The sequence below is a fragment of the Acanthopagrus latus genome, chromosome 1 (assembly GCF_904848185.1).
Source record: "Acanthopagrus latus isolate v.2019 chromosome 1, fAcaLat1.1, whole genome shotgun sequence".
Taxonomy (NCBI): domain Eukaryota; kingdom Metazoa; phylum Chordata; class Actinopteri; order Spariformes; family Sparidae; genus Acanthopagrus; species Acanthopagrus latus.
Window position 1 is genome coordinate 19,538,633 of NC_051039.1, and position 20,024 is coordinate 19,558,656.

Consider the following 20,024-nt stretch of genomic DNA (forward strand, 5'->3'; position numbering starts at 1 on the left):
TAATGGGGACTATTCTGGGCCGAGACCCATCCTTCACCCACTTTAGATGGAAAACCGTTCAGTAGTGTTTGTGGGTTCGGTTGTTAGTAAGCAGGATTACACAAATGATCACCAGTCAAAACAAACCTCCTCGGCGGAGTAATAATTGTTGGTTTCATGTTCTTGACACATTGATACTTTTCTGACTCCAAAGGTTTGTCCAAACGTCAAAGCTTGTACTTGACTTAAAGGATAATTCTGATATTAAACAAATTAATTTAATTTCCTGTGAAAAGACCGAAAGCAACAACTATTGAAAACAACTGAGCCACGCAGTTGTTTCTTCATCAGCATAAACATGGCCGTTGTAGTTGAGTCCCACACATCACCATGCAGTAAAACTGTAAATGGTAAATATCTCTAGAGCGCCAAACGTGTATTAATCCACTGCTGAAAATAGTCCCCAACAAATGCTCCATTTACTCCAGAATAACATTAGCTAAAAACTACAGTGCCCAGCTATTTCAACAAATGATGGTCCTTCAACTGTTTTTTTTTTTTTAATAAAATGTGTATAATGTCCTCTGATCCACAGCTATCTTTTTACCTGTCTCACCTGATGGCCTTCCTCTTCAGGTCCAGCTAACAAATGAAAAGCATGCTAGTGTTGGCAGAGGGCCGTGAGGTCAGCGGTGTTGACAGAGAATGCACATGTTGCTCAATCACATTAATATTCATCACTTAAATCTGAAAGAATAAACAAAGTTAAAAAGTTGAAAAGAACGAAGAAAAAAAAAAAAGTCTGCAAGAGTCATCCTGAAAACCACCTGTTTTGTTTAATTTCATAATTGACACACAAAAATAATCTACAAAAGACCAAATTAGGTGACCACTTAACCACGAAATGTCATTTTGATCCTCCCCCACCGCCCAAAGAAAGCACAATTTAGAAGATGTCACCCACTGCTCCAGTCACATGACTTCACAATGACATCCTGAACAACCACACATTTACACTCTTGGGTTTACATTTTGGGGGGAAAATGTTGAATAATCACACACTCTCTCTCTCTCTCACACTCACACACACACACACACACACACACACACACACACACACACAGTGACCAGCAGCACCCCTTCTACAACATGGAGCTACAGATCAATCTTTGGCGCTGTTCTCGGTGCCGCCGGTCAGTCAGTCAGACACATGGAGGAGGACTGGGAACTGTTCAGGGGACGAAAGCCAGAGACTCAGGAAGAACGGTATTGTTAACGGAGGTATTCAGCAGAGGGAAGGTATCTCTACAGGTGTGTTCAGACAGATGGCCAGGCGAACTACAGCCTTGTCATTATGACCGTTTTGTGTGTATTTGCCACCAACAGCCAATTTGTTGTCTCTACAGACATTAGGAACAGTCATCATGTTGGTGACTAGCTAGTTTACAGCTGTGTTTGTGCTCAGCCTCTGAACTCACCACAAACACAGCTTCTTTGACACAATTCCTTTTCATCTCTTTCTACAAGTCACTTTCCTTTTTGTCTCAGGGTTTGGTCACACATGCAAGGAGTAACAGAAGGCTGGAGCACATTGACATCTTCTCTTCTGGTTGAGTTTTACTTTGGTGAACTTGGGTGATGCAACAGTCACATGTCTGAGAGTCTGTAAACGTGACTCTGGATGCTGCATTCAGGTAATGTCAGCAGAATGCAAATTTAAAAAGGCCGTTATTCTGATAAGCATCATTCATAGAGGGTTAGCCTGCCATCCAATTGTACTGGAGCGAGCTCTTAACATCCAGTAGGAAGGGTTTTTTTGTTTGTTTTTTTTTAATCTCAGAAATTATGGAACTTGTTCACACCTGTTTTTTTTTTTTTTTTTCAGTTTGTAAATTCATAAAATTTGACCTTGAGGGGAATTTAGTGGCTAAAAATGGCCTATTAAGTATTAAAAGCAATTCATTACAGCAGTTCCAATAGTGTCAAGTCTTATTAAATTGGTTAAATTGACTGTATTTGTGTTATGGGCTCTGTTAAAACTGACATCATCTTGCACCAACCCTTGTGCAAATTTGCATCCAATTGTCTTTCCATCAACTTCATTGACTTCTAAAATTCACTTTGCGTTCTGTCTGAACACACGCCAGAAGGAAAAGAGTCTCATGTGACAGAATAACATCTACAAACATTCACAACTCCAGAAATGTACTGACAAGTTGAGTAGAGGTTGAAAGCCAAGCGACGACTTGCACTTTTGCATTGAGCGTTTTACAGTCCTGCATAGATCTTTTTCATACTTTTTCAATATAAACTAAGGCGTTGTGTTATATTAAGTTGGTTTGAGTCAATAAGCAGATAAAGTAAATCAAATCTTAACTCACAAATTTAAAAAAAAGAAAAAACAACAACAAAAAAACACAATTCAAGTAGGCTACAATCTTGACGTTTCTCCCCTCTCTCACAGGCGGCTCCTCTCTCCTGAAGAGGAGTCCGAAACTTTTTCAATTCAAGTCTTTTTTCCAGAGAAAGGTCCAGTGTGATTAAACAGCACCAAGAACACACTGAGCAAGAGAGGGGCATCAATCTTACACTCGCTCATTATTGTGAAAAGGGAATCCACATCCTTATCCATTCATACAGAAGAATCTGGAAATTAACAGTATATTGTGTTTCTTTTATGTACATACACACATTCAAATCAACCTCACCGCGCTCTCTCTCTCTCTCGCTCTCTCTTTCATGCACACACACTTCATAATGTGTTTTTGTCCCTGTGTAAATTACAAATAATTTATCAATATTAATTTAAGCTACTACTTAACAGTCATTTGTGGGAGCAGAGGTGACCAACAATAAAATTCCTACAGACAACGATTCCCACATCTGAGACAAAAGACAGAAAAATAAAAATTCATTACTCAAGTCTTTTTTTGTTTTTTTTTCTTCCTTTTTGTACTGCAAGAAACAAGAGTCCTGTTATTCCACATGAGCTTAAATACAAATTATATTACGTAGCGTACCACTACTCTCATCTGTACCACCACCTCGCTCACACGCATTCCACAGTGATCAAGGTCGGTCATATGTAAACATGTTGACAAAAATAAAAAGAAGCAGAACAAAAAAAGTATTCTCATCATTCACTCCGTCTTGCTCTCATACCCGGTTCATTAGAAAATACAGTTAAATTAATTCATCATTGCCACTTGTAGCGAGGATTGAACTGATTCTCCTTTAGGTCCGTTTTTTTTATTTTTATTTTAAAAGAGGCAGTGTAGCCCCGCCCCCTCATACCACATCACTCTGTCAGTCAATCAAAGTGATGATTCCTATTGGTGTATGTGTCCAGGAGGCTGTGACATCACCTCACTGTTATTGGTCAGTGTGATTTCCTCTTCATGTCTCCACCTTGGCTTTGGTTCACGTCTGAGTGGAGAGAAGAAGAGACATTTTTAACAACTGTCAGACATCCATCAGCCTTTTGCAACTATTCACTCTTCATGAGGTAAAGATGTCTGTCAATTATCTAACATCTGAACGTGTCCAGTGTCAATGAAAAGCTTCCTAATATATAAATACATTAGTAACCAAATTAAAAGGCATTAAATAAGCTTGTTTAATTAATGCGTTTATTTTAGAAATATATTGGCCAATACATTTTTAATTCTAAAGTATTGCTACAGGCCCAGAAATTAAAATAAATACACCCGTATTTGTCAGACTGTGCCAGTTCCAAATTCCAAGCTACACCGGCTGCTTTAGTTGAAAGGCACTTAGTATGTCAAAAAATGTTTCATATGATTAAATAACCTGCTGCATAAAACAAAAGAACTAAAGCTGCAAAACTGACAGCAGAAACATGAAGTCAGTGACCTGCCAGCAAACTGAAGCTGACCTGTCTGGGGGTCAATGAAGCCATTATTTTCTAGAGCAGCTGTAAGAGTTGATATTTTCTTGGTCACAAGTTTGAGATGTAATTTTGGCCTTTTTATATAAACAGAAGATTAAAATATTTAGATATAAACAAATTGTCTTAATCATATTCATCACTGGTGCAACAGGCTGCAGAAGTTTCACAGTTTCACACTGGAAACACTGTAAAACGTGAGCTGTGTTAGTCTCTCTTGGTTTCGATGTTCAGATGGTTCATTGACCTGAGTGCCATGAATACTACAGGTGATGCTATGCCGTGAGTTCACAGCAATAAATAATTTCCCCAAGATATCAGCTGTCAAATGTTTTTCATAACGCAGTCAGATCACACACTGCAGTTTCATGTGCTAATTACACTGCTGCTCTCATATCAAAGAAACATCTGCACAAGTGAATCCTCACCTATGTGTTTGTCTATCCTGCAAACTACTGTAAAAACATCTTTGGTAGCTTTAACTCATGTGTCTTTTGTGCTACAACTACAGAGGTCAAACCAGAGGCCTGCTGAACAGCAAATATACTGAAGCAAGCAGAGAGAGCGAGCAAATAACACTGCAGCTGAGCAGAGGACGACAGGTCGATTTGACACAGACAGACGAGAGAGAGAGGGAGCAGATTACCTGAGAAAGCAAGCTGCAAGTGAGGAGGTAGGGCGGCCTGCGACCCTGACTGGAGACTCTTATACAGATCTGAGGAGAGATGGAGGCAAGATGAGCAACAACAAAAAAAAAGGGTTATATGGAAAATGTTGCAGAGTTAGATGAGGGGGAGCCATGTTAAAATGGGCGACCAGTAACAAAAGAGAGGACAGGATCAAAGTGAAGTGGCAGCGAGGCACACGAGTACAAAAGATTGAGATGACAGAGATCTTCACAAAAGATGGAGAGGACAAAGGAGGGAGACGGTGCATCATAAAAACTAAAAATTAAACATAGGATGAGAGGATCACGACGAGAAATGTGGAGCACAGCAGACACAATGGAGGTTCTGCTGGTAGACTTCAAGATCAGCGCACAAACACAGACATCAAAACAAGGACTATGAATGTGTTCACGGTTCCAGCCGATCACTGTTTTATATACAGTACACTCTATTCTAGAAGTTAATTGGCTTCTCATTCAAATGATTTTGAAGTGTTAATTTGTACAAAATGTCTCTATTTGTATTAATTTTACAAAATCATGACCATATTGATCAAATTGGTGTTGGGTTATTTAAGAATCTGTGTTTTTGTTAATCTTGTCATATCTTGTGAATCTGACAGATGTTGCAATTGAATTGAAACTGCATGTCCCTTTAGGGCTTCTGTACGGACCTGCTGGGTTACAGCATAGTTAACCTGCGGGCTACAGTTGCTACAGTTGAAAAACAATTCTGTTTCCTGTCCCTTAATGTTCCTGTATATGTTATGTAAAAGGGTTGATCACAAATCGTTCCCCCTGAATTATTTTATCTTTGGTTGTGTGCCCACTCACCCATTAGGTCGCTCTGTGCTAGAGGGTATCCTGAGTTGGAGCTGGGGGCTGAGCCCATGCCAGCAGCCCCTGGGGCTCCGGGAGGGCTGAAATTGAGCAACGGGGGGAACTGGAAGGGCAGCGAGACGGGCACCAGGCCTCCCAACATGCCAAAGCCCAGAGGCAAAGTGGAGGGGCTGCCCAGGAGGGAAGTGCCTGCTGTTGATACCTGAAGAAAGATTGAAAACAAAAAATGTACTCAAAACTGTGACTCCATTGTCGTAGCTCCATGTTAAAAATGCTGTTCTTGTTTCCCAGACACTGACCTGTGAGAGGTGTGATGTTGTGGTCGACGTGGCCAGAGTTCCTGAAGGCAACCAACCATTTCCTGCCTTTAAGCTCTGGTTAGCCCCGCCCACAACCCTCTGCCGCTGCCCGTGATTGGCTGAGACAGAAGGTGCTGAAGACGACGGAGTCTTGTCTGGGTGACTGACAGCTGATACAACCCCTTTATTGTTGGTGGAGTTGTTGATTATGCTACTGTTGCTCATGATGGACTGAGTTTTCGGGCTTCCTACAAAGCCGCAGCCGCCCTGCGTCTGCTTCAGCTGCCCGCCACCCTGCATTTGCTTCACCTGCCCGCCGCCCTGCGTCTGCTTCACCTGCCCGCCGCCCTGCGTCTGCTTCACCTGCCCGCCGCCCTGCGTCTGCTTCAACTGCCCGCCGCCCTGTGTCTGCTTCACCTGCCCGCCGGCCTGCATCTGCTTTACCTGCCCGCCAGCCTGTGTCTGCTTCACCTGCCCGCCGCCCGCCATGCTGAAGGGGGGTCGGAAAGTTTTGGGGGTTTTGGGGGAGTACTGGTGCTGCTGGCTGGGGGTCATCTGATGGGAGAGCGGATGGGAGGGCGAGGATGATGGGGAAGGGGAAGAGGAGGGGGGTGGGGTGGGTGCTGGAGGACGAGGAGTGAGTTTGATGATAGGGGAGGAGTTGCTGCTGTGGGAGGACTTTGTGAGGGTGGCCTGCATGGGTGTGATGAAGTTGGGCTGGTGGTGGTGGTGTGTGTGTGTTTTACCTTGAGAGGAGTGTGAGGTATGGGAGGTTGGGGACGGCGAGGAGGATGCCGGGGAAGGAGGGCAGAAAGACTGCAGGACAGAGTGGGTAGTGGAGTTGGAACGGGACTGTGAGGAGGGAGAGGAAGAAGGTGGGGCGCTGCTGCTCACTGTGTTGTCATTTCCGCTGACTTTGGCACTGCTCTTACCCAGTCCTTGAGGAGCTCCCAGAGTTCCCAGCAACCCCGCCGGACTAACAAAGCCCTTCTGATGGGGGGGCAGCAGAGGGGAAGCCGTGGGAGGAGGCCGCAGCTTTGGAGGCGAAGGAGAGGGGTGAGGATGCATCTTGCTGCTCGCGCCAATCACAGAGCTTGGCCTGTGATTGGGTGATGCCATTGTAACAAGTCTCTGAGTCTGGGTTTGTCCCATGGTGCCGGATCCTTTGACTGAGCTGTAGGGACCATTTGGAGTCCTGGAGGCCAGCGACAGGCCTGCCGCCTGCACTCGAGCCATGGCGGCGACACTGAGAGACGAAGAAGAGGAGGTAGGAGAGGAGGTTGGTAGCGTTGTCAACGTCAAGTTCCCAGCTGTCTCCACCTTTGACAGGGAATGTTGCTGCGTTGTGGATGCGACTGAGGCAGATAGCTGAGAGGCTGAGGGGTAGTGAGGGGCGACTGGGGGAGGAGAGGAGGTGGGCATTTGCAGGGGAGGAGGCGACAAGGGGCTGTCTGAGGGGCCCAGGCCCTTGGATGCATTGCTGAGGAGGGCCAGAGCATGGGAGATGGAGTCCAGAGAGGGAGCAGTCAGATCCTCGTCCAGAGAGTCTGACAGACAGATGGGCTCCGAGGGTGAGGAGGAGATGGGCAGGCGGTTGGAGGTCAGAACGGAAGTTGAGGAGGGCAGAGAAGGGGTGGAGGTCATAGTGAGAGGTGGTTTGTGGATCCAAAGACCCTCCTAAGAAACAGAGGACACATAGTCAACATCAGCAACCTGAGACAACAGTACACTCTCAGAGGCAGAGAGAACCAGGCTCTTATTTTACTTTTAACATCTCCATGTTAAACGTTAACACTTTCAACTGTACTGTAAAACCAAGGAAATGAGAATCAGCTGGATATTTTTAGTTACTATAAAAGATCCGAGTTGTCCTTACCTTGGCTTTGGCCTTGGGCCCAGGCACCATTCTCCTCTTAACGCTGTATGGAAACAATCCAACAAACAGTCAGCCTTTTCTAATTACATTTTACATTCAAAGCCCAGTCTCCAATGATTCCATGTGTAGTTACTGTGGAAACATGACATGAGGTAAATACTTACAGGTTTCCAGTGAGGTGACCGTGAACAGAAATACTCTCCTTCAACAAAATCCTGAGCGGAGGAAACAAAGTGTTAATGACAGAGGACAAGAACGGCCAGGCAAATTACTGTCTGGTTTTATTTCTCAAGTAATTTCTTTAAGTCACCACAGGTAACAGTCATCATGATAGTGATGTCATAGAGGCAAAGATTGTTCAGTTAGAACCAGCCTGACAAGACTTGTAACACACACCTTTATTGTTTCTAACCCAATTCCAGTTTTAAGGTCAACTCAATTGTTCTCACCCTGGAGAATTTTCAGTAATCGTGTCATCACCATGAGGGAATTTGTTAAAGGGCTGTTATACAAGGCTACATAAGCACAAGAGCACAAACACAAAGACACACACACACACACACACACACACACAGACCTGGCCTGCATCCAGCCCTTGGGCCATAGTGGTTTGACCTCGTTCTCTAAGAAGGCCTTGAGGTAGTCCTCCACAGACAGAGAGCACTGGTTCTCCATCTCGTAGCAGCTCAGCTTCACTCGCACGAGGCTGCATAGCAGGTTCCTGCCCAAACACAAATATCAAACTCAGGACAAATCATCCAATATTAAAATCTAAATTCAGCTGCAGGTATTGAGCACATAATGACTGAGGAGACTGATTCTTCAGCGATTCAGAGGTAATAATGACTGTGGAAAATAAAGTTCTGGAAGCTGTTAGGAGAATAAATGATGACTGAAAAGAAGCTGTGTGTCAGTCACAAGGTTTTTCTCATTTCATTGGGGAACTAATTCTTTACTTGGGGTTTCCAAATTCTTGTAGGTGTAAAGTTCTCTGTTTCTCTCTCTATGCTCAAAATAATCCAAAAAGGATTGGTTTTGCATTTGATCACTTAATCCCATATTACAGATCACATACCAGCCAAAAATAGATATGCAATAAATGAGGTGATAAAAGTCGACCTAATGTTTACTTTCCTGAGCCATAATTCAGCGTCATATGACATCACCTCAGGTACCATCATTTTCTCCAACTTTACAAGCTGTTCTTCCCACTGCAACATGAATTTTCCAAATTATCTGATATACCTTAATCAGATTAATTCACAGTAGCACATCCAAACTTTTAGGTAGTTGAGCTGCATTTAAAGGGATTTAAAAAGAGGATGTTTCTGGCTCTGCTGTATTTATTTGTAACACCTTTTTTAAAAGGTCCATCGTGAGTGTTAAATCAATGGAGTCCTCTTTTTAAAAAAGTCCTGTTTGTTGACATTTAAAAGGACTACATTGCAAATGTTTTAGCCAGAAATCAAAATATTTGACTTGATCGCCTCTTTTTTTTTTTCAATCACAGCAACTCTAATCAATCTTTAAAGCACGTATAAGCTCTGTTTACCAGATCAGACATCAGCAGATAAGATAAAAATAAAAGATGACAGGACATGAGAAAAAGAAAAGTCGGGATGCAAAGTCAAACCTGTAGCATCACAAACACAATGTGTCATTCAGCCAGCTGTTACCTGAGTTTGTCATCCCAGACAAACTTCTTCCGTGGGCCCATCACCCTCTTTCCAGGCTTTTCTTCATCTTCTTCCTCTGAGCCATTCCTGTCACCCTCTTCTGACTGCTGCCTGCAGGACACAGACACACACACAGACACACACACATTCACATACATCAAACTATAAAAGTCAGATCTGGAAATGGGGAAAAGTTTAAGTTCATCAGCTCCTGGCACACAAAATAAGGATTTACTTACTTTGCAACCTTTGCCATGCAGTCCATGTTGTATCTGGCTATCTGCTCTGGCATCACACTACACACTGCAAGCTTCAGCTTCAAAAGTGGCGTCCTTAGTCGATCGTCCTGAGAGAGAACACAGAGGTGGGTGTATTAAGGACAGAAGAAGACAGACGTAGGGAGAACAATAATGAAAGGTAGAGTAGAGTTGTTGTGAGGGAAGAAATTGCAATCAGAATGTGGAGAGTGGAAAACAACAGAAGCATAGAAACAGTGACAGAGAAGAAAAAGACAGGAAGGAAGAAATGGACAAAGAAAAGTTAGAAAGGAGAGAGGAAAAAAAGAGAAAAAGCAGCTAGTCTCCAAAAGTAGCAAGTGGAGGACAATGTTGATGTATTTTGTCAACACTGCCACTTTAATGGTCCATGACAAATGACATTTGGAAGCCCATTCTCTGTGGCAGTCCTCGCCACACTATTCAGCCTCCACATTAACAACTGAGGCAGTGAAGATGGCTGCGGATTAAAAGCTGTGTGAGAAGGCACAAATAATGTGGAGGAACAAGAGGATCAGTTTCGGGGTTAGACAACAGAGGCTGAACGAGGTAGCTCAAGTGCTCAGAATTATGCAAATCAGAAAACAGAGTATAAAGAAAACATTTGGATGATATTTTGTTGTGAATCATTTGTTGCGAAAAACTTGATGGTACATTAGATAATTCTAAACGGTGATCACACATCATGATCAAATGGATCACTACAAGCTGATGTTTGTATCAATCAAGTATCGTTACTTCATTTCTCCTGCAGATTACCATCTCATTGAAATCTGTATATTTCATTAATATAAAGTAATTTTACTGAATTGTACTGACTGTTCAAAATACAGTACAACTCACCATACCCTTGCTCAAGAGGGCATTAAGCAGCCAACATTATCAATCCACTTGACGAGGGGGGCTTTTCTTTTCTGTAGCAGCCTGAGGAACAACAGGTTTCACTGCTTCATCTTGCTGCCTCATTTTGGCAGTTTGTCATAAGCTTCCAAGGAGAAACATTTTTCACTGAGAAAAAACTCTTTTCCTGTCTTGATTTCAATGTGCACGCACCTTCCCTCAGGTGACCACAAGGAAAAATTATGTTATCATATATAAAACGACCAAATTTTTATGTTTTGAGCAGACTTTTTGATAACTTTAAGCAAATAATATAAAGAATGTGTGTAGGGATGGGGAAGTGAATACCCACCCATTCTGGTGTCTCCCATTAGACTTTATATTGGAAAAAAAACTGTACAGTAGCTAATGGCTAATTGAACTGTGCCATGAGTAACACACATGATGTTAGTCAATTTAAAAGAGAGCAGTTTGAAATAACGTTTGCAACACAACAAAACATGCTCAGTGAACTAGATCATCTCATGTATGTCACCAACATTAATAAGGCCATTAAATTGTGAAAATCACAACAAATCTATAGTTGAGTGAAAGGAGTTTTATCAGTTCTGTGAGCAGCTAATATACAGGGCCAACTCTACAGTGGTTCAGTTACGGGTTTTAGTGACGGTTAAACAAGACTGCTTCACTTATGCGACTGTTGGATGTGTAGTCTTTATTATTATGCATTTTTTAAGATCTGAAACTTAATTTGTTACAAGTTTCTCAATTTGAAAAAATGATCTTTAAAACCTTGTATGTGTAATTCAAAGCACAATTCAATACAGATCAAAATGGTATTTGCCTCCGGCCGTTCGCTATTATACTTATTTATCTGATACAAGGTCCCCTGGTGGTCCACTGCAAGGGGCCTGACTTACACTCTCTGGGATCCTGTCCCAAAGTTTTTTCATCGAAGCTGTAGCTATGATCACTTTCAGTGGTTTTTACTGTATTTGGGTATCAAAGAGGAGCACGAGTGCACGAGAGCAAAGAAGCCACAAGGGACTGTCATGACGCAATAAACAGGATGTAGAAGTAGTAGAAAAAAAAGAAAGTGAAATTTCCTAAAATATAACTAGTACAGACCTATTAGCAACTCAAAGTTATTTCATGTTTCATAGAGCAAACTCTGTAGTCTTAGTTCTGTTGGGAAAAACGCATATTCTGTTCATGGCAAATTTGATCTAAGAAGCTAACTTAGAGTTTGTCTCGACAGTTGTCTAATACATAAATCTGTTTCAAAGCTGCATTTAAATCTGGCTTATTTCACATTGTTTTCAAGTCAAGCAATGACGTCTGTGAGACACTGCCCGTTATCCCCCATTGCACAATTATCTCGTCTCACCCCTGTCTCTGTACAATAGCAGCTATAAACACTTTCACCTGCGTAGTTGCTGTGACGCACTTGATACAATCTAGTTAACTGAAGCATGCCAAACCACCCTGAGGTTCAGTCATTGTTGTGATTGCAATTTCAGACAGTCAATGAGAAACATATTTCACAGAAAATCATTTCTGAATCTGGCTTGTAATGACCATAAGGTCCAAAAAAGCCACAGTGGGACCGATGTGTTCAAATCAGATTCTAGATGGATATAACATTATCTCCACAGATAAGCCTCACTCACCTGGATGTTGAGACTGAGCTTTTTCAAGCGTTTGAGGAGGGCTTCTTTGTTGCACGGCACAAATGCCTCCATGTGCGAGTAGATTTCTGAACGCACCTCAGGAGGCTGCTCCTGGACCTGCAGTTCGATACTGAGAGGAGGAAGAAAAAGTGTGAGAAGCACAAAGAGATCAGACAACAAAAGGGTAGGGAGAGGTATGGAGGTGGAAGTAGAAAGGGAGAAAAAGATGGCAGGATAGAAGAGAGATGGGAGATTGAAGTAATAGATGGGGAAGAATAAAGGGTAGCTACACAGAATAAGAGGAGTGGGGGAAGATAAAGTTCAAGTGTGGAAATGAGAAGCATTTAATTAACACAGACAATGAGAGACAGAGAGAGAAGAAAACACTTGAAGACAGCAGCGGAGGTATCGAGGGAAATCTGCTGAAAATGAGTGAGAAGGACTGAAAGAGAGCAGAGGAGGAGGAGAGCGAGCTGGGATGTGGCTGACGGTGATTTAAAAGCTGTCCTACTCACTCCAGGAGAATGTTATTCATGTCAAGGGTGAAAAATTTCTTTCTGCCTTCTTGATCAAACTGCCGCGAGGCCTGTGGGAGAAAAGGTTGAGTCAGCATACCAGCTCCATACAGTACAAATACATATACATATATCTGTGATGCTGAACCTCTGAGGAACACAGTTCCTTACTTCTCATGGAGTAACCTTCACCTGAGTCTAAATTTAACCAACTCCGGCGCACACTAAATAACCAGGTGTTCCAGGTGGGCTGTGTTGGAATTTGTTGTTGGTGTTTAAACAAAGGTTTTTGCAACTGTAGATATGTGATTTTAGCATGAATTCAAAATAAAAAATTCAAAATTTACTACTGTCAAAACTACTGTTATTTTAACTGTAATATAACACTGTTAAGGATCTCCTATTCTCTATAGCGGCATGTTTATGCAACATCACGCTTTGACCATAATGACAACACATGTGGATCAGCAAGTGATCTAGGGCAGCAGTGAACTAACATAATACTGACCAATTTTCCGATTGGTTTTACAGTTTATCGATTGATTCTTAAGTCTACAAAGTCACTCTCGCAACTTCCCAGAACCCAAAGCCTTATCTTAAATTTTTTTCTTTTGTCCGACCAACAGCCCTCGAACCAAAACTCCTGTGATCTTATGATACAAAATGCAACTTTTACAGCCTGTCCATCATCTTTTATGAAATACAAGGTCCAGCTACAGTCTCAACTAATAGTGTTCATAACTAACAATTTAGTTGGGAGCTTGTGAGACCAGCAGTTGGTAAAAAATTAACACAGAAGAGACACGAGAGGTGCTGCTGTCTGTTATTTTAATTTGATTTCCCTTATAATGCTGGATGATGTAATAATACGATCAACTGTTGCTCGGTATGACTTTTTTAGTACACTGTCACTCTGAACATTAAATTAACCAGAACTAAAATAACGTGCAGTTCTGCCCTTGGCTCAGAACAAATGAACCAAACTAAAAAGGTCAAGAGACTGAAGTGACACTTTGTTTAATGAATTCAAGAAAATATTTATATTACTTATATAATAAGTTATCCTTAGAAGAACCACAAACAATCCTATTATCTATTTCTCTGCCTCCCTTCTCCTCACTTGTCTCTTCTTCACCTTTATATCCATCACTTGCATCATCCCTCTCTCTGCCTTGCTTTACAGTTTTACCCACATCTACAAAAACATTCCTTTGCTTCAAATTGACTCTGTGGCTCCAAGATACAAGAGCAACAGTGACGCCAACCCTGCTGTTTTAGTTACTTAAAGCCCCCTCAGGGTTCAGCCTAGAGCCGTGTTTCTCCAATCCTTTAGAAGAGACTACTGTTGTTGCACTAAACAAAAACAACAAACACTTCCTGCCACTTCCTGAGCCGATTGGCATTTGTGTTTAACTTCAGTAGAGAGGCTTCGCAGGTAATTGCATCCACCCACAGACTGGCGACAGCTGACTCACCGCCCGCAGGTCCTCGATGCGTTTGATAAGAGGAGCAGGCAGTCCATCAGGCAACGGGGGCGGAGAAAACAGTCCGCTGGAAGACCCTAGACCTCGCCCCTGGCCACCACCACCACCTCCTCCTGCTGTTGTGGCGGCTGCTGCTGCTGCTTTATGAGCCGGAACACCGACTCCCAGGATGCCATTCTCCCTGGCCGCCGCCATGGCGTGCTGCTGGTCAGTGTCCAACAGGCTGAAATCCAGGTCGCCTAGGAGATCCTGCAGCTCCTTCTCATTGGCCGAGCCCAGCAGTGACATCACGGCAGGGTCCGAGGTGAGGTCAGCCAGCGAGAGGTCGTTGCTGGCCGTGTTTCCCTGCGGGTGGGTGGAGTTGGAGGCTAACAGGTGGTTTGTTGAGTTGGTGGAGTGGGGCTTGTTCGTCACAGCTCCTGCCAGGCTGGGGTGAGCCATATTCGGAGTCCGCTTCTTCATCTCCTCCTTCTCCCGGGTGAAGCGGCGGAGCATAGCTGCTAGGTACAGCGAGTCCTTCATCAGCTTCTTCCTTTTCTTCTTCTCTGGCCGGTGGAGGTTGAGAGCTGTCACTCTGTTGGAGGGAAACACAACAAGACTTGTTTGTAGCAAAATGCTGACAATATATTTAAACTACCAACTGTCTTATTGATACCACCCATCAGAAGTGGGTAACTCTCTGCGGTTGAAAAAAATCGACTGTTTCTTCTACTGGCAAAAATGACCAAAAACAAGCATCAAAATAAACAAAGACCATTTCAGTTACATTTAAGAAGAACAGAAAAGTGAGTAGGTGGAGGTAAAAAGTGTGACATGAAAACTAAATGAGACCCATGAAACAAGTAAGAGATCTTTTCACAGAAAACTGAGACATCGACACAGGCTGACAAAGACAACTCTGAAACGTGGGATGAGTGAGGAACTGCAGGGATTCTGAGGCATTAACCTGCAGTCTGCTCTGAAGGATCTGACACACACATGCCCATGTATAACATCATCTGTTTCATAATGGCACAATGGCAATAGCTGCTGCTATTTTTGGAAGTTGCCTTCCGAATAGCAGCATGAGTATTGGGCCAATCTGAGCGTAGATAATGGAGCGTTTTCTGGAAGGTGGCTGGCTTGTCATAGCAGCTAAGAGCAAGTCACAGTCAGCATCCGTGCCTCATGATAGATGTATGAGAGGATCCGCACAAAAGCACAGGAGTATATAATGTCACACGCAGGGTGGTGGGGGATTATTAGCGCGGTCAGGAGTGGACAAATGCGTCATCACATATTCATAGAGGACAACAGATCCATGGGTGTCCAAAAGGTCAACTTTTCACACACACAGGAGGAGAACACATCCATTTACATAACGGTGACTGTCTGTGTGTTTTAAACATTTTATACTGACATTTTTTTGACTTCTTAACAGTAATGATTCTTTCGATAAAGTGATTTTTTTTTTTTTTTAAACTTAGTTTTTGGAAGGAAATAAACAAGGACATTATATTACACTTCAGCAATTCTCACCCTTGTTTCGGTATTCTGTTCTTTTTTGGGTTCTTCTCCTCCAGATTGTTCACGTCCTTCTTTTTCCTCTTCTTAATCACCTGCTCCTTGTTGTCATTCTGCTTCTGAAACAAGAGCACATACACTCCTTAACTCAAATGAGCAGATGACGACAGTGCACAGTGGCAAACGATCAATTCTGCCTGAGGAACACACACAGTGTGTGTGTGTGTGTGTGTGTGTGTCCTTCAGAGATTTCTCCTGATGTGCTGAATGATAACGGCTACATCACGTCTCAGTGAAACCAGTGAAAATCAAGCTCCTGTTGGGAGGACATTCATACTCCTTGTCGGGACTGTTGACATCCTGCTGTGTCACATGGTGCAATAACCATGTGGCACACCACATTATCTAAATGAGAATGCGTCACACAACTCCTCTCCAGTAAACAATGCCTTATTTACTGTGGAATAAACCACGGTTTGGCAGTGGATCACCATTTGTCCACAGAGTCAAGGGTTTTGTATTGAAATTTGGCACAGGGAAGAATAATATATTTTTTTTATTTTAATTTGGGTAGCGCATTCTAAAATAAGACGGATGTACCATCAGATATGTGAGGGGCCCTATGAGACACCTGCTAGATGCTAAAAAGCTGAAGATTAATGGGTATAATGTTTACCATAATGACATTTTAGTTTGGCATGTTAGGGAGGAGAGGTCAGGGGATTACCCAAAGTTATTGGGATTTATCCTCAGGGGAACATGAATATCCACTTTCTTCCTTATCAGCATCACACTTGCATGAATGCATGAATTATGGGCGCTACTTTGGCGTGTTCAGTCACTGAATCAAAGCCGGCATATTCCATTGGTTGGTGAGGCACATCATTCATTCATGAAGATCCAGGTTAGTTACTTTATTGTGTGAAAACTGCAAACAACAGTTTTTATTGCTTAGCCCACGTAGCTAACACTTCTACAGCCTTTAAATTGCTGCCGGTGTCAATAATAATAATAATAATAATAATAATAATAATAATAATAATAATAATAATAATAATAATAATTATTATTATTATTATTATTATTATTATTATTATTATTATTATTATTATTATTATTATTTATTTATGTTAGCTGCAATGAGTATCGAAAATTAATCTCCATAGTTTCCCCAATTACTTCTCTAGGAAACTAGTGGATATGTTCAAAATTGTGCCAATCTGTCCATAAGTTGTTGACCACAGTGGTGGACCCAACGACAGACACTGTCACAGAACAACTAGTTTGGCTGACAGTGTATCTCTTAACATATTTCACAAGAACACTTGATCATTTAGGTAACGTGCTTCAAATAATTGGAACAAGTCACACGTAGACAATGAAAATTACAGGCTTATAACTCCTGAGTGTTTGGTAAACCACAAATGTTTGACCTGATGTGATGGTAATGGCATTTCTAAACATAAAAGGGTTTGTTAATGGTAGGATGTTGTCAAGTTTTACACCAAGAATAACAATTACAGTAAGTCATCAGACTTGTACGTAATTTCATGGACTTTTTCTAAATGTCAGATATCCAAATTTGAATAACAAAACATGAATTTCCCAATGTTGATAATATTAGTTTAGAAAAGAAAGAAAAAACATTATAATTGTCATTATTAAATAATCATCTCATTATATTATTAATAAACAAAATTATTTAAGTTCAGTTACATATATATTGAGGTAGCCTTACCTTGTCTCCCTCCCCCTCCGAGTCAGAGGCTGCTCTGAACTGCAGCGTGCCTGTGTTGATGTAAAATCCCCCCAGCTTTGTGGTCAGAGACGCAGGCACCAGCTCATCATACTGAGAAAAACAACAACAGAAGACATTTTGTTTTGTAAGATCATAGGAGTTTCAAAAAACAATAAATCCTCTTACATAACAAAAGTGGATGTCCAAACATATTGAGTGACTTAAAATGTTTTTTTTGGTAACATTTCCAAAAGAAGTCGGTGCTCTTCAGTCAGTCAGTGAAAATGGATGACTTGCTGTGCGCCAAAATAAATAAATCACTAAAAACTATCACAGTCCCTCCACCTCCAGGCCTCAGATGAAACATTTTTCCATCTCAGAGCATTTCAAAACAGAAAGGAAGGGGTCAAAGAGACATTGCAAATGTGTGAGTGCAGCTAGGACAGCTATCAAAACAACACAACAATTAATAATAATTATCAGCTGTTATAGTCAGACAGAGTGAGACGCTCTGAGCAACAAACACTGTCAAACAAAAACAATGACACATCCCTGTGTGGACACAAGGAGCACATACATATTCATGAGTCATGAGGATGATTTTACAGCGTAGTAGAAGGGACAAGCATCTATCTTTAGAACCACCACTGAATGTACTGTATTGAAACATCGAGCCGGGAAATAAATATTTAACCACAGGGGAATAGCGTCTACCTCAACACGACAAGAGAGCAGTGGTTCAGGAATGTGTCAAGGAGGGCAAATTAATCACAAGAATACTTAAGAGGAAAAGAGACCACTGTGCAACATTATTCTATAGACTGAAGAGACATCTGACCAAATGGAAGTGACATCCTGGAAAACAGACACATCCGTGAAAAATCACGTCCTCATTAATAAAGCGAGGGGTACTCACAGCTTCTGAGTTGTCAATAAAGGGGTCCGTCTCATCGTAGCCAAAACCTATATCGATCAAATCTTGCATTCGGTCCTTCCTCTTCTTCTTCCCAGTGTTACCCTGAGAAAGAAAAAAAAAGTGAGAGAGTGAGACAACAGTTTATGTTTTGATTCACATTTTTTGTGATCCTAAAATGGCCCCTTTCAGAGTGAGGACTGACAAAATGTCCTCATTTTCTTCATGTGGCTGTTAGACAACTGAAGCCTGGCTGATAAATGGACCGCGCAGATATATCAGTCAACATCGGCATCTCACAGATGTGTTGTTACTGGCTGATAAGTGGAAAGAAACTGTACAATGGAAAGGTTTTTGGTGATACACAAACATTTATCTCCATTAAAGTTTGTCCACCAGAGAGCACTTAAGATGTAAAATGTCCCACTCATGTTTCCTTAAAAGACAAACAAAAATAAAAAATTCTTATTCAACAATATAAGCCTCAAAAATCCCATATCAACTGAGTCACTCAAAATATCTTGTACTACATGTATAATCGCCTCAGTTACTCCTGAGGCTTTTCCTCTTTTCCTCTCCCAAGATTAGGAGTCGTCTTTGAGGGAGTTACCTGCTCTACAAAATGTAAAAGTATTACAGGCATATATGAGACTTTAGACTAAATCAATTAAAATATCTTGACTTGAACAAGTTAACTAACTCAAACAAACAGTAGTTTTATCAGTATTGATATTTATTAACACACCAGCCTGTATTTCATTTTAGATTCCTGTATTTGTAGGACAAAATGTGACAAGAAATCTGAAATCTCTCAGAAACAGAGAAAACAATAAGCAGTTTATTTTCTACTGACTCAAAAACATCGATATTGGTATTGCCCTCAAAAATCCAGCATCAGTCAGGCTATAATTGTAACATGATCAGACTAGGAGCACTTCAAATGCAGAGATTTTTTACATTCAACAAACAAACAAAAACAAATACATACATAAATACTCACATATTTATTTTCAAACTTTTTTGCCAGAGCCTCGACCTGAAGCCGCTCTCTCTCCTCATCGTTGAAGGGGGTAGCAGGATTTGGGGCTGGAGTCACACTTGGAGGTTTATTCTTTGACTGGAAGCAAATAAGGTAAAAATGTGATATTAAGGATTATGAACAGGGACGATCAGATGTAAGAATGAAGTCTACTTCAGTCTCCTATCTTATACTAACACAAACAACAAAATAAGTTAAATACTGACATATCACAAAAGTTTGCCAGCACACTTTACAAAAATGACAGCAAAAACAAACAAACAAAAAAAAAACAACACACAAACAGTATGCCAAAAATAAATAAATAAACAAAAACATGATGCTGCCATGAACACATTTAGATCCAAATACGAAATATCTAATTATCTTGAGGTTTGAAAACTTTTTCCCCCACTCACGTAAATTAACAATAGGAGAAAAAAAAGTGTGTTGAATGAAAATGAGGCGAGCCTGTGTGTGATCTCTCAGCTCTGACATTTGCCTCGCTCCCATGCTACATCCTGGTACTTCCATCAGCAATGCTCCCTCATCTCTCTATCACCCGCAGCCAGAGGGCCAAACTGCATGTGGCATTTCCAAGTGCTGTAATGGCTGTGTGACTGGGCTGTTGCTGGGCAAGTCTGGGGGAACAGGACACAGGTAGCTGCCCAAGATAAGCCTCATGTCGACATGTGCAGGAGGACGAGGTCCCTCGTTAAAAGAAAAAAAAAGCAAGCAAGCAAGAAAAAAAAAGCTACGATCTTGTTACAGAGCGTGGCTGAAGTTGTAAAACACGCAGAGTGGACGTGCAGGCTGCGTGGACA

The 20,024-nt window shown here is 41.7% G+C and overlaps 1 protein-coding gene and 1 long non-coding RNA gene across 3 annotated transcripts in view; one reads left to right on the forward strand and one right to left on the reverse strand.

Moving 5' to 3' along the window:
- Nucleotides 1–65: 65 nt before the first annotated feature.
- The window catches only part of LOC119026434 (ubinuclein-2-like), a 21,433-nt gene continuing 1,474 nt past the window's right edge, over nucleotides 66–20,024 (reverse strand). The window contains exons 2-17 of one of the 2 annotated variants that reach the window (XM_037110829.1): nucleotides 19,183–19,299; nucleotides 18,186–18,287; nucleotides 17,270–17,380; nucleotides 15,547–15,650; nucleotides 14,020–14,602; nucleotides 12,545–12,615; nucleotides 12,030–12,159; nucleotides 9,484–9,590; nucleotides 9,245–9,355; nucleotides 8,146–8,289; nucleotides 7,733–7,783; nucleotides 7,569–7,611; nucleotides 5,693–7,369; nucleotides 5,388–5,595; nucleotides 4,533–4,601; nucleotides 66–3,405 (exon numbers count right to left, since the gene is read on the reverse strand). In XM_037110829.1, coding sequence (XP_036966724.1) covers nucleotides 3,359–3,405; nucleotides 4,533–4,601; nucleotides 5,388–5,595; nucleotides 5,693–7,369; nucleotides 7,569–7,611; nucleotides 7,733–7,783; nucleotides 8,146–8,289; nucleotides 9,245–9,355; nucleotides 9,484–9,590; nucleotides 12,030–12,159; nucleotides 12,545–12,615; nucleotides 14,020–14,602; nucleotides 15,547–15,650; nucleotides 17,270–17,380; nucleotides 18,186–18,287; nucleotides 19,183–19,299 — 3,675 coding nt within the window. In that variant the 3' untranslated portion in view covers nucleotides 66–3,358. Of the gene's footprint in view, nucleotides 3,406–4,532; nucleotides 4,602–5,387; nucleotides 5,596–5,692; nucleotides 7,370–7,568; nucleotides 7,612–7,732; nucleotides 7,784–8,145; nucleotides 8,290–9,244; nucleotides 9,356–9,483; nucleotides 9,591–12,029; nucleotides 12,160–12,544; nucleotides 12,616–14,019; nucleotides 14,603–15,546; nucleotides 15,651–17,269; nucleotides 17,381–18,185; nucleotides 18,288–19,035; nucleotides 19,092–19,182; nucleotides 19,300–20,024 lie in introns of those variants that run through there. The other variant, XM_037110837.1, reaches the window with a different exon arrangement.
- LOC119027367 overlaps nucleotides 19,213–20,024 on the forward strand; it is a 12,124-nt gene continuing 11,312 nt past the window's right edge. Inside the window, exon 1 of the long non-coding RNA XR_005077363.1 lies at nucleotides 19,213–19,314. This is a non-coding gene — a long non-coding RNA (uncharacterized LOC119027367). The remainder of the gene's footprint in view (nucleotides 19,315–20,024) is intronic.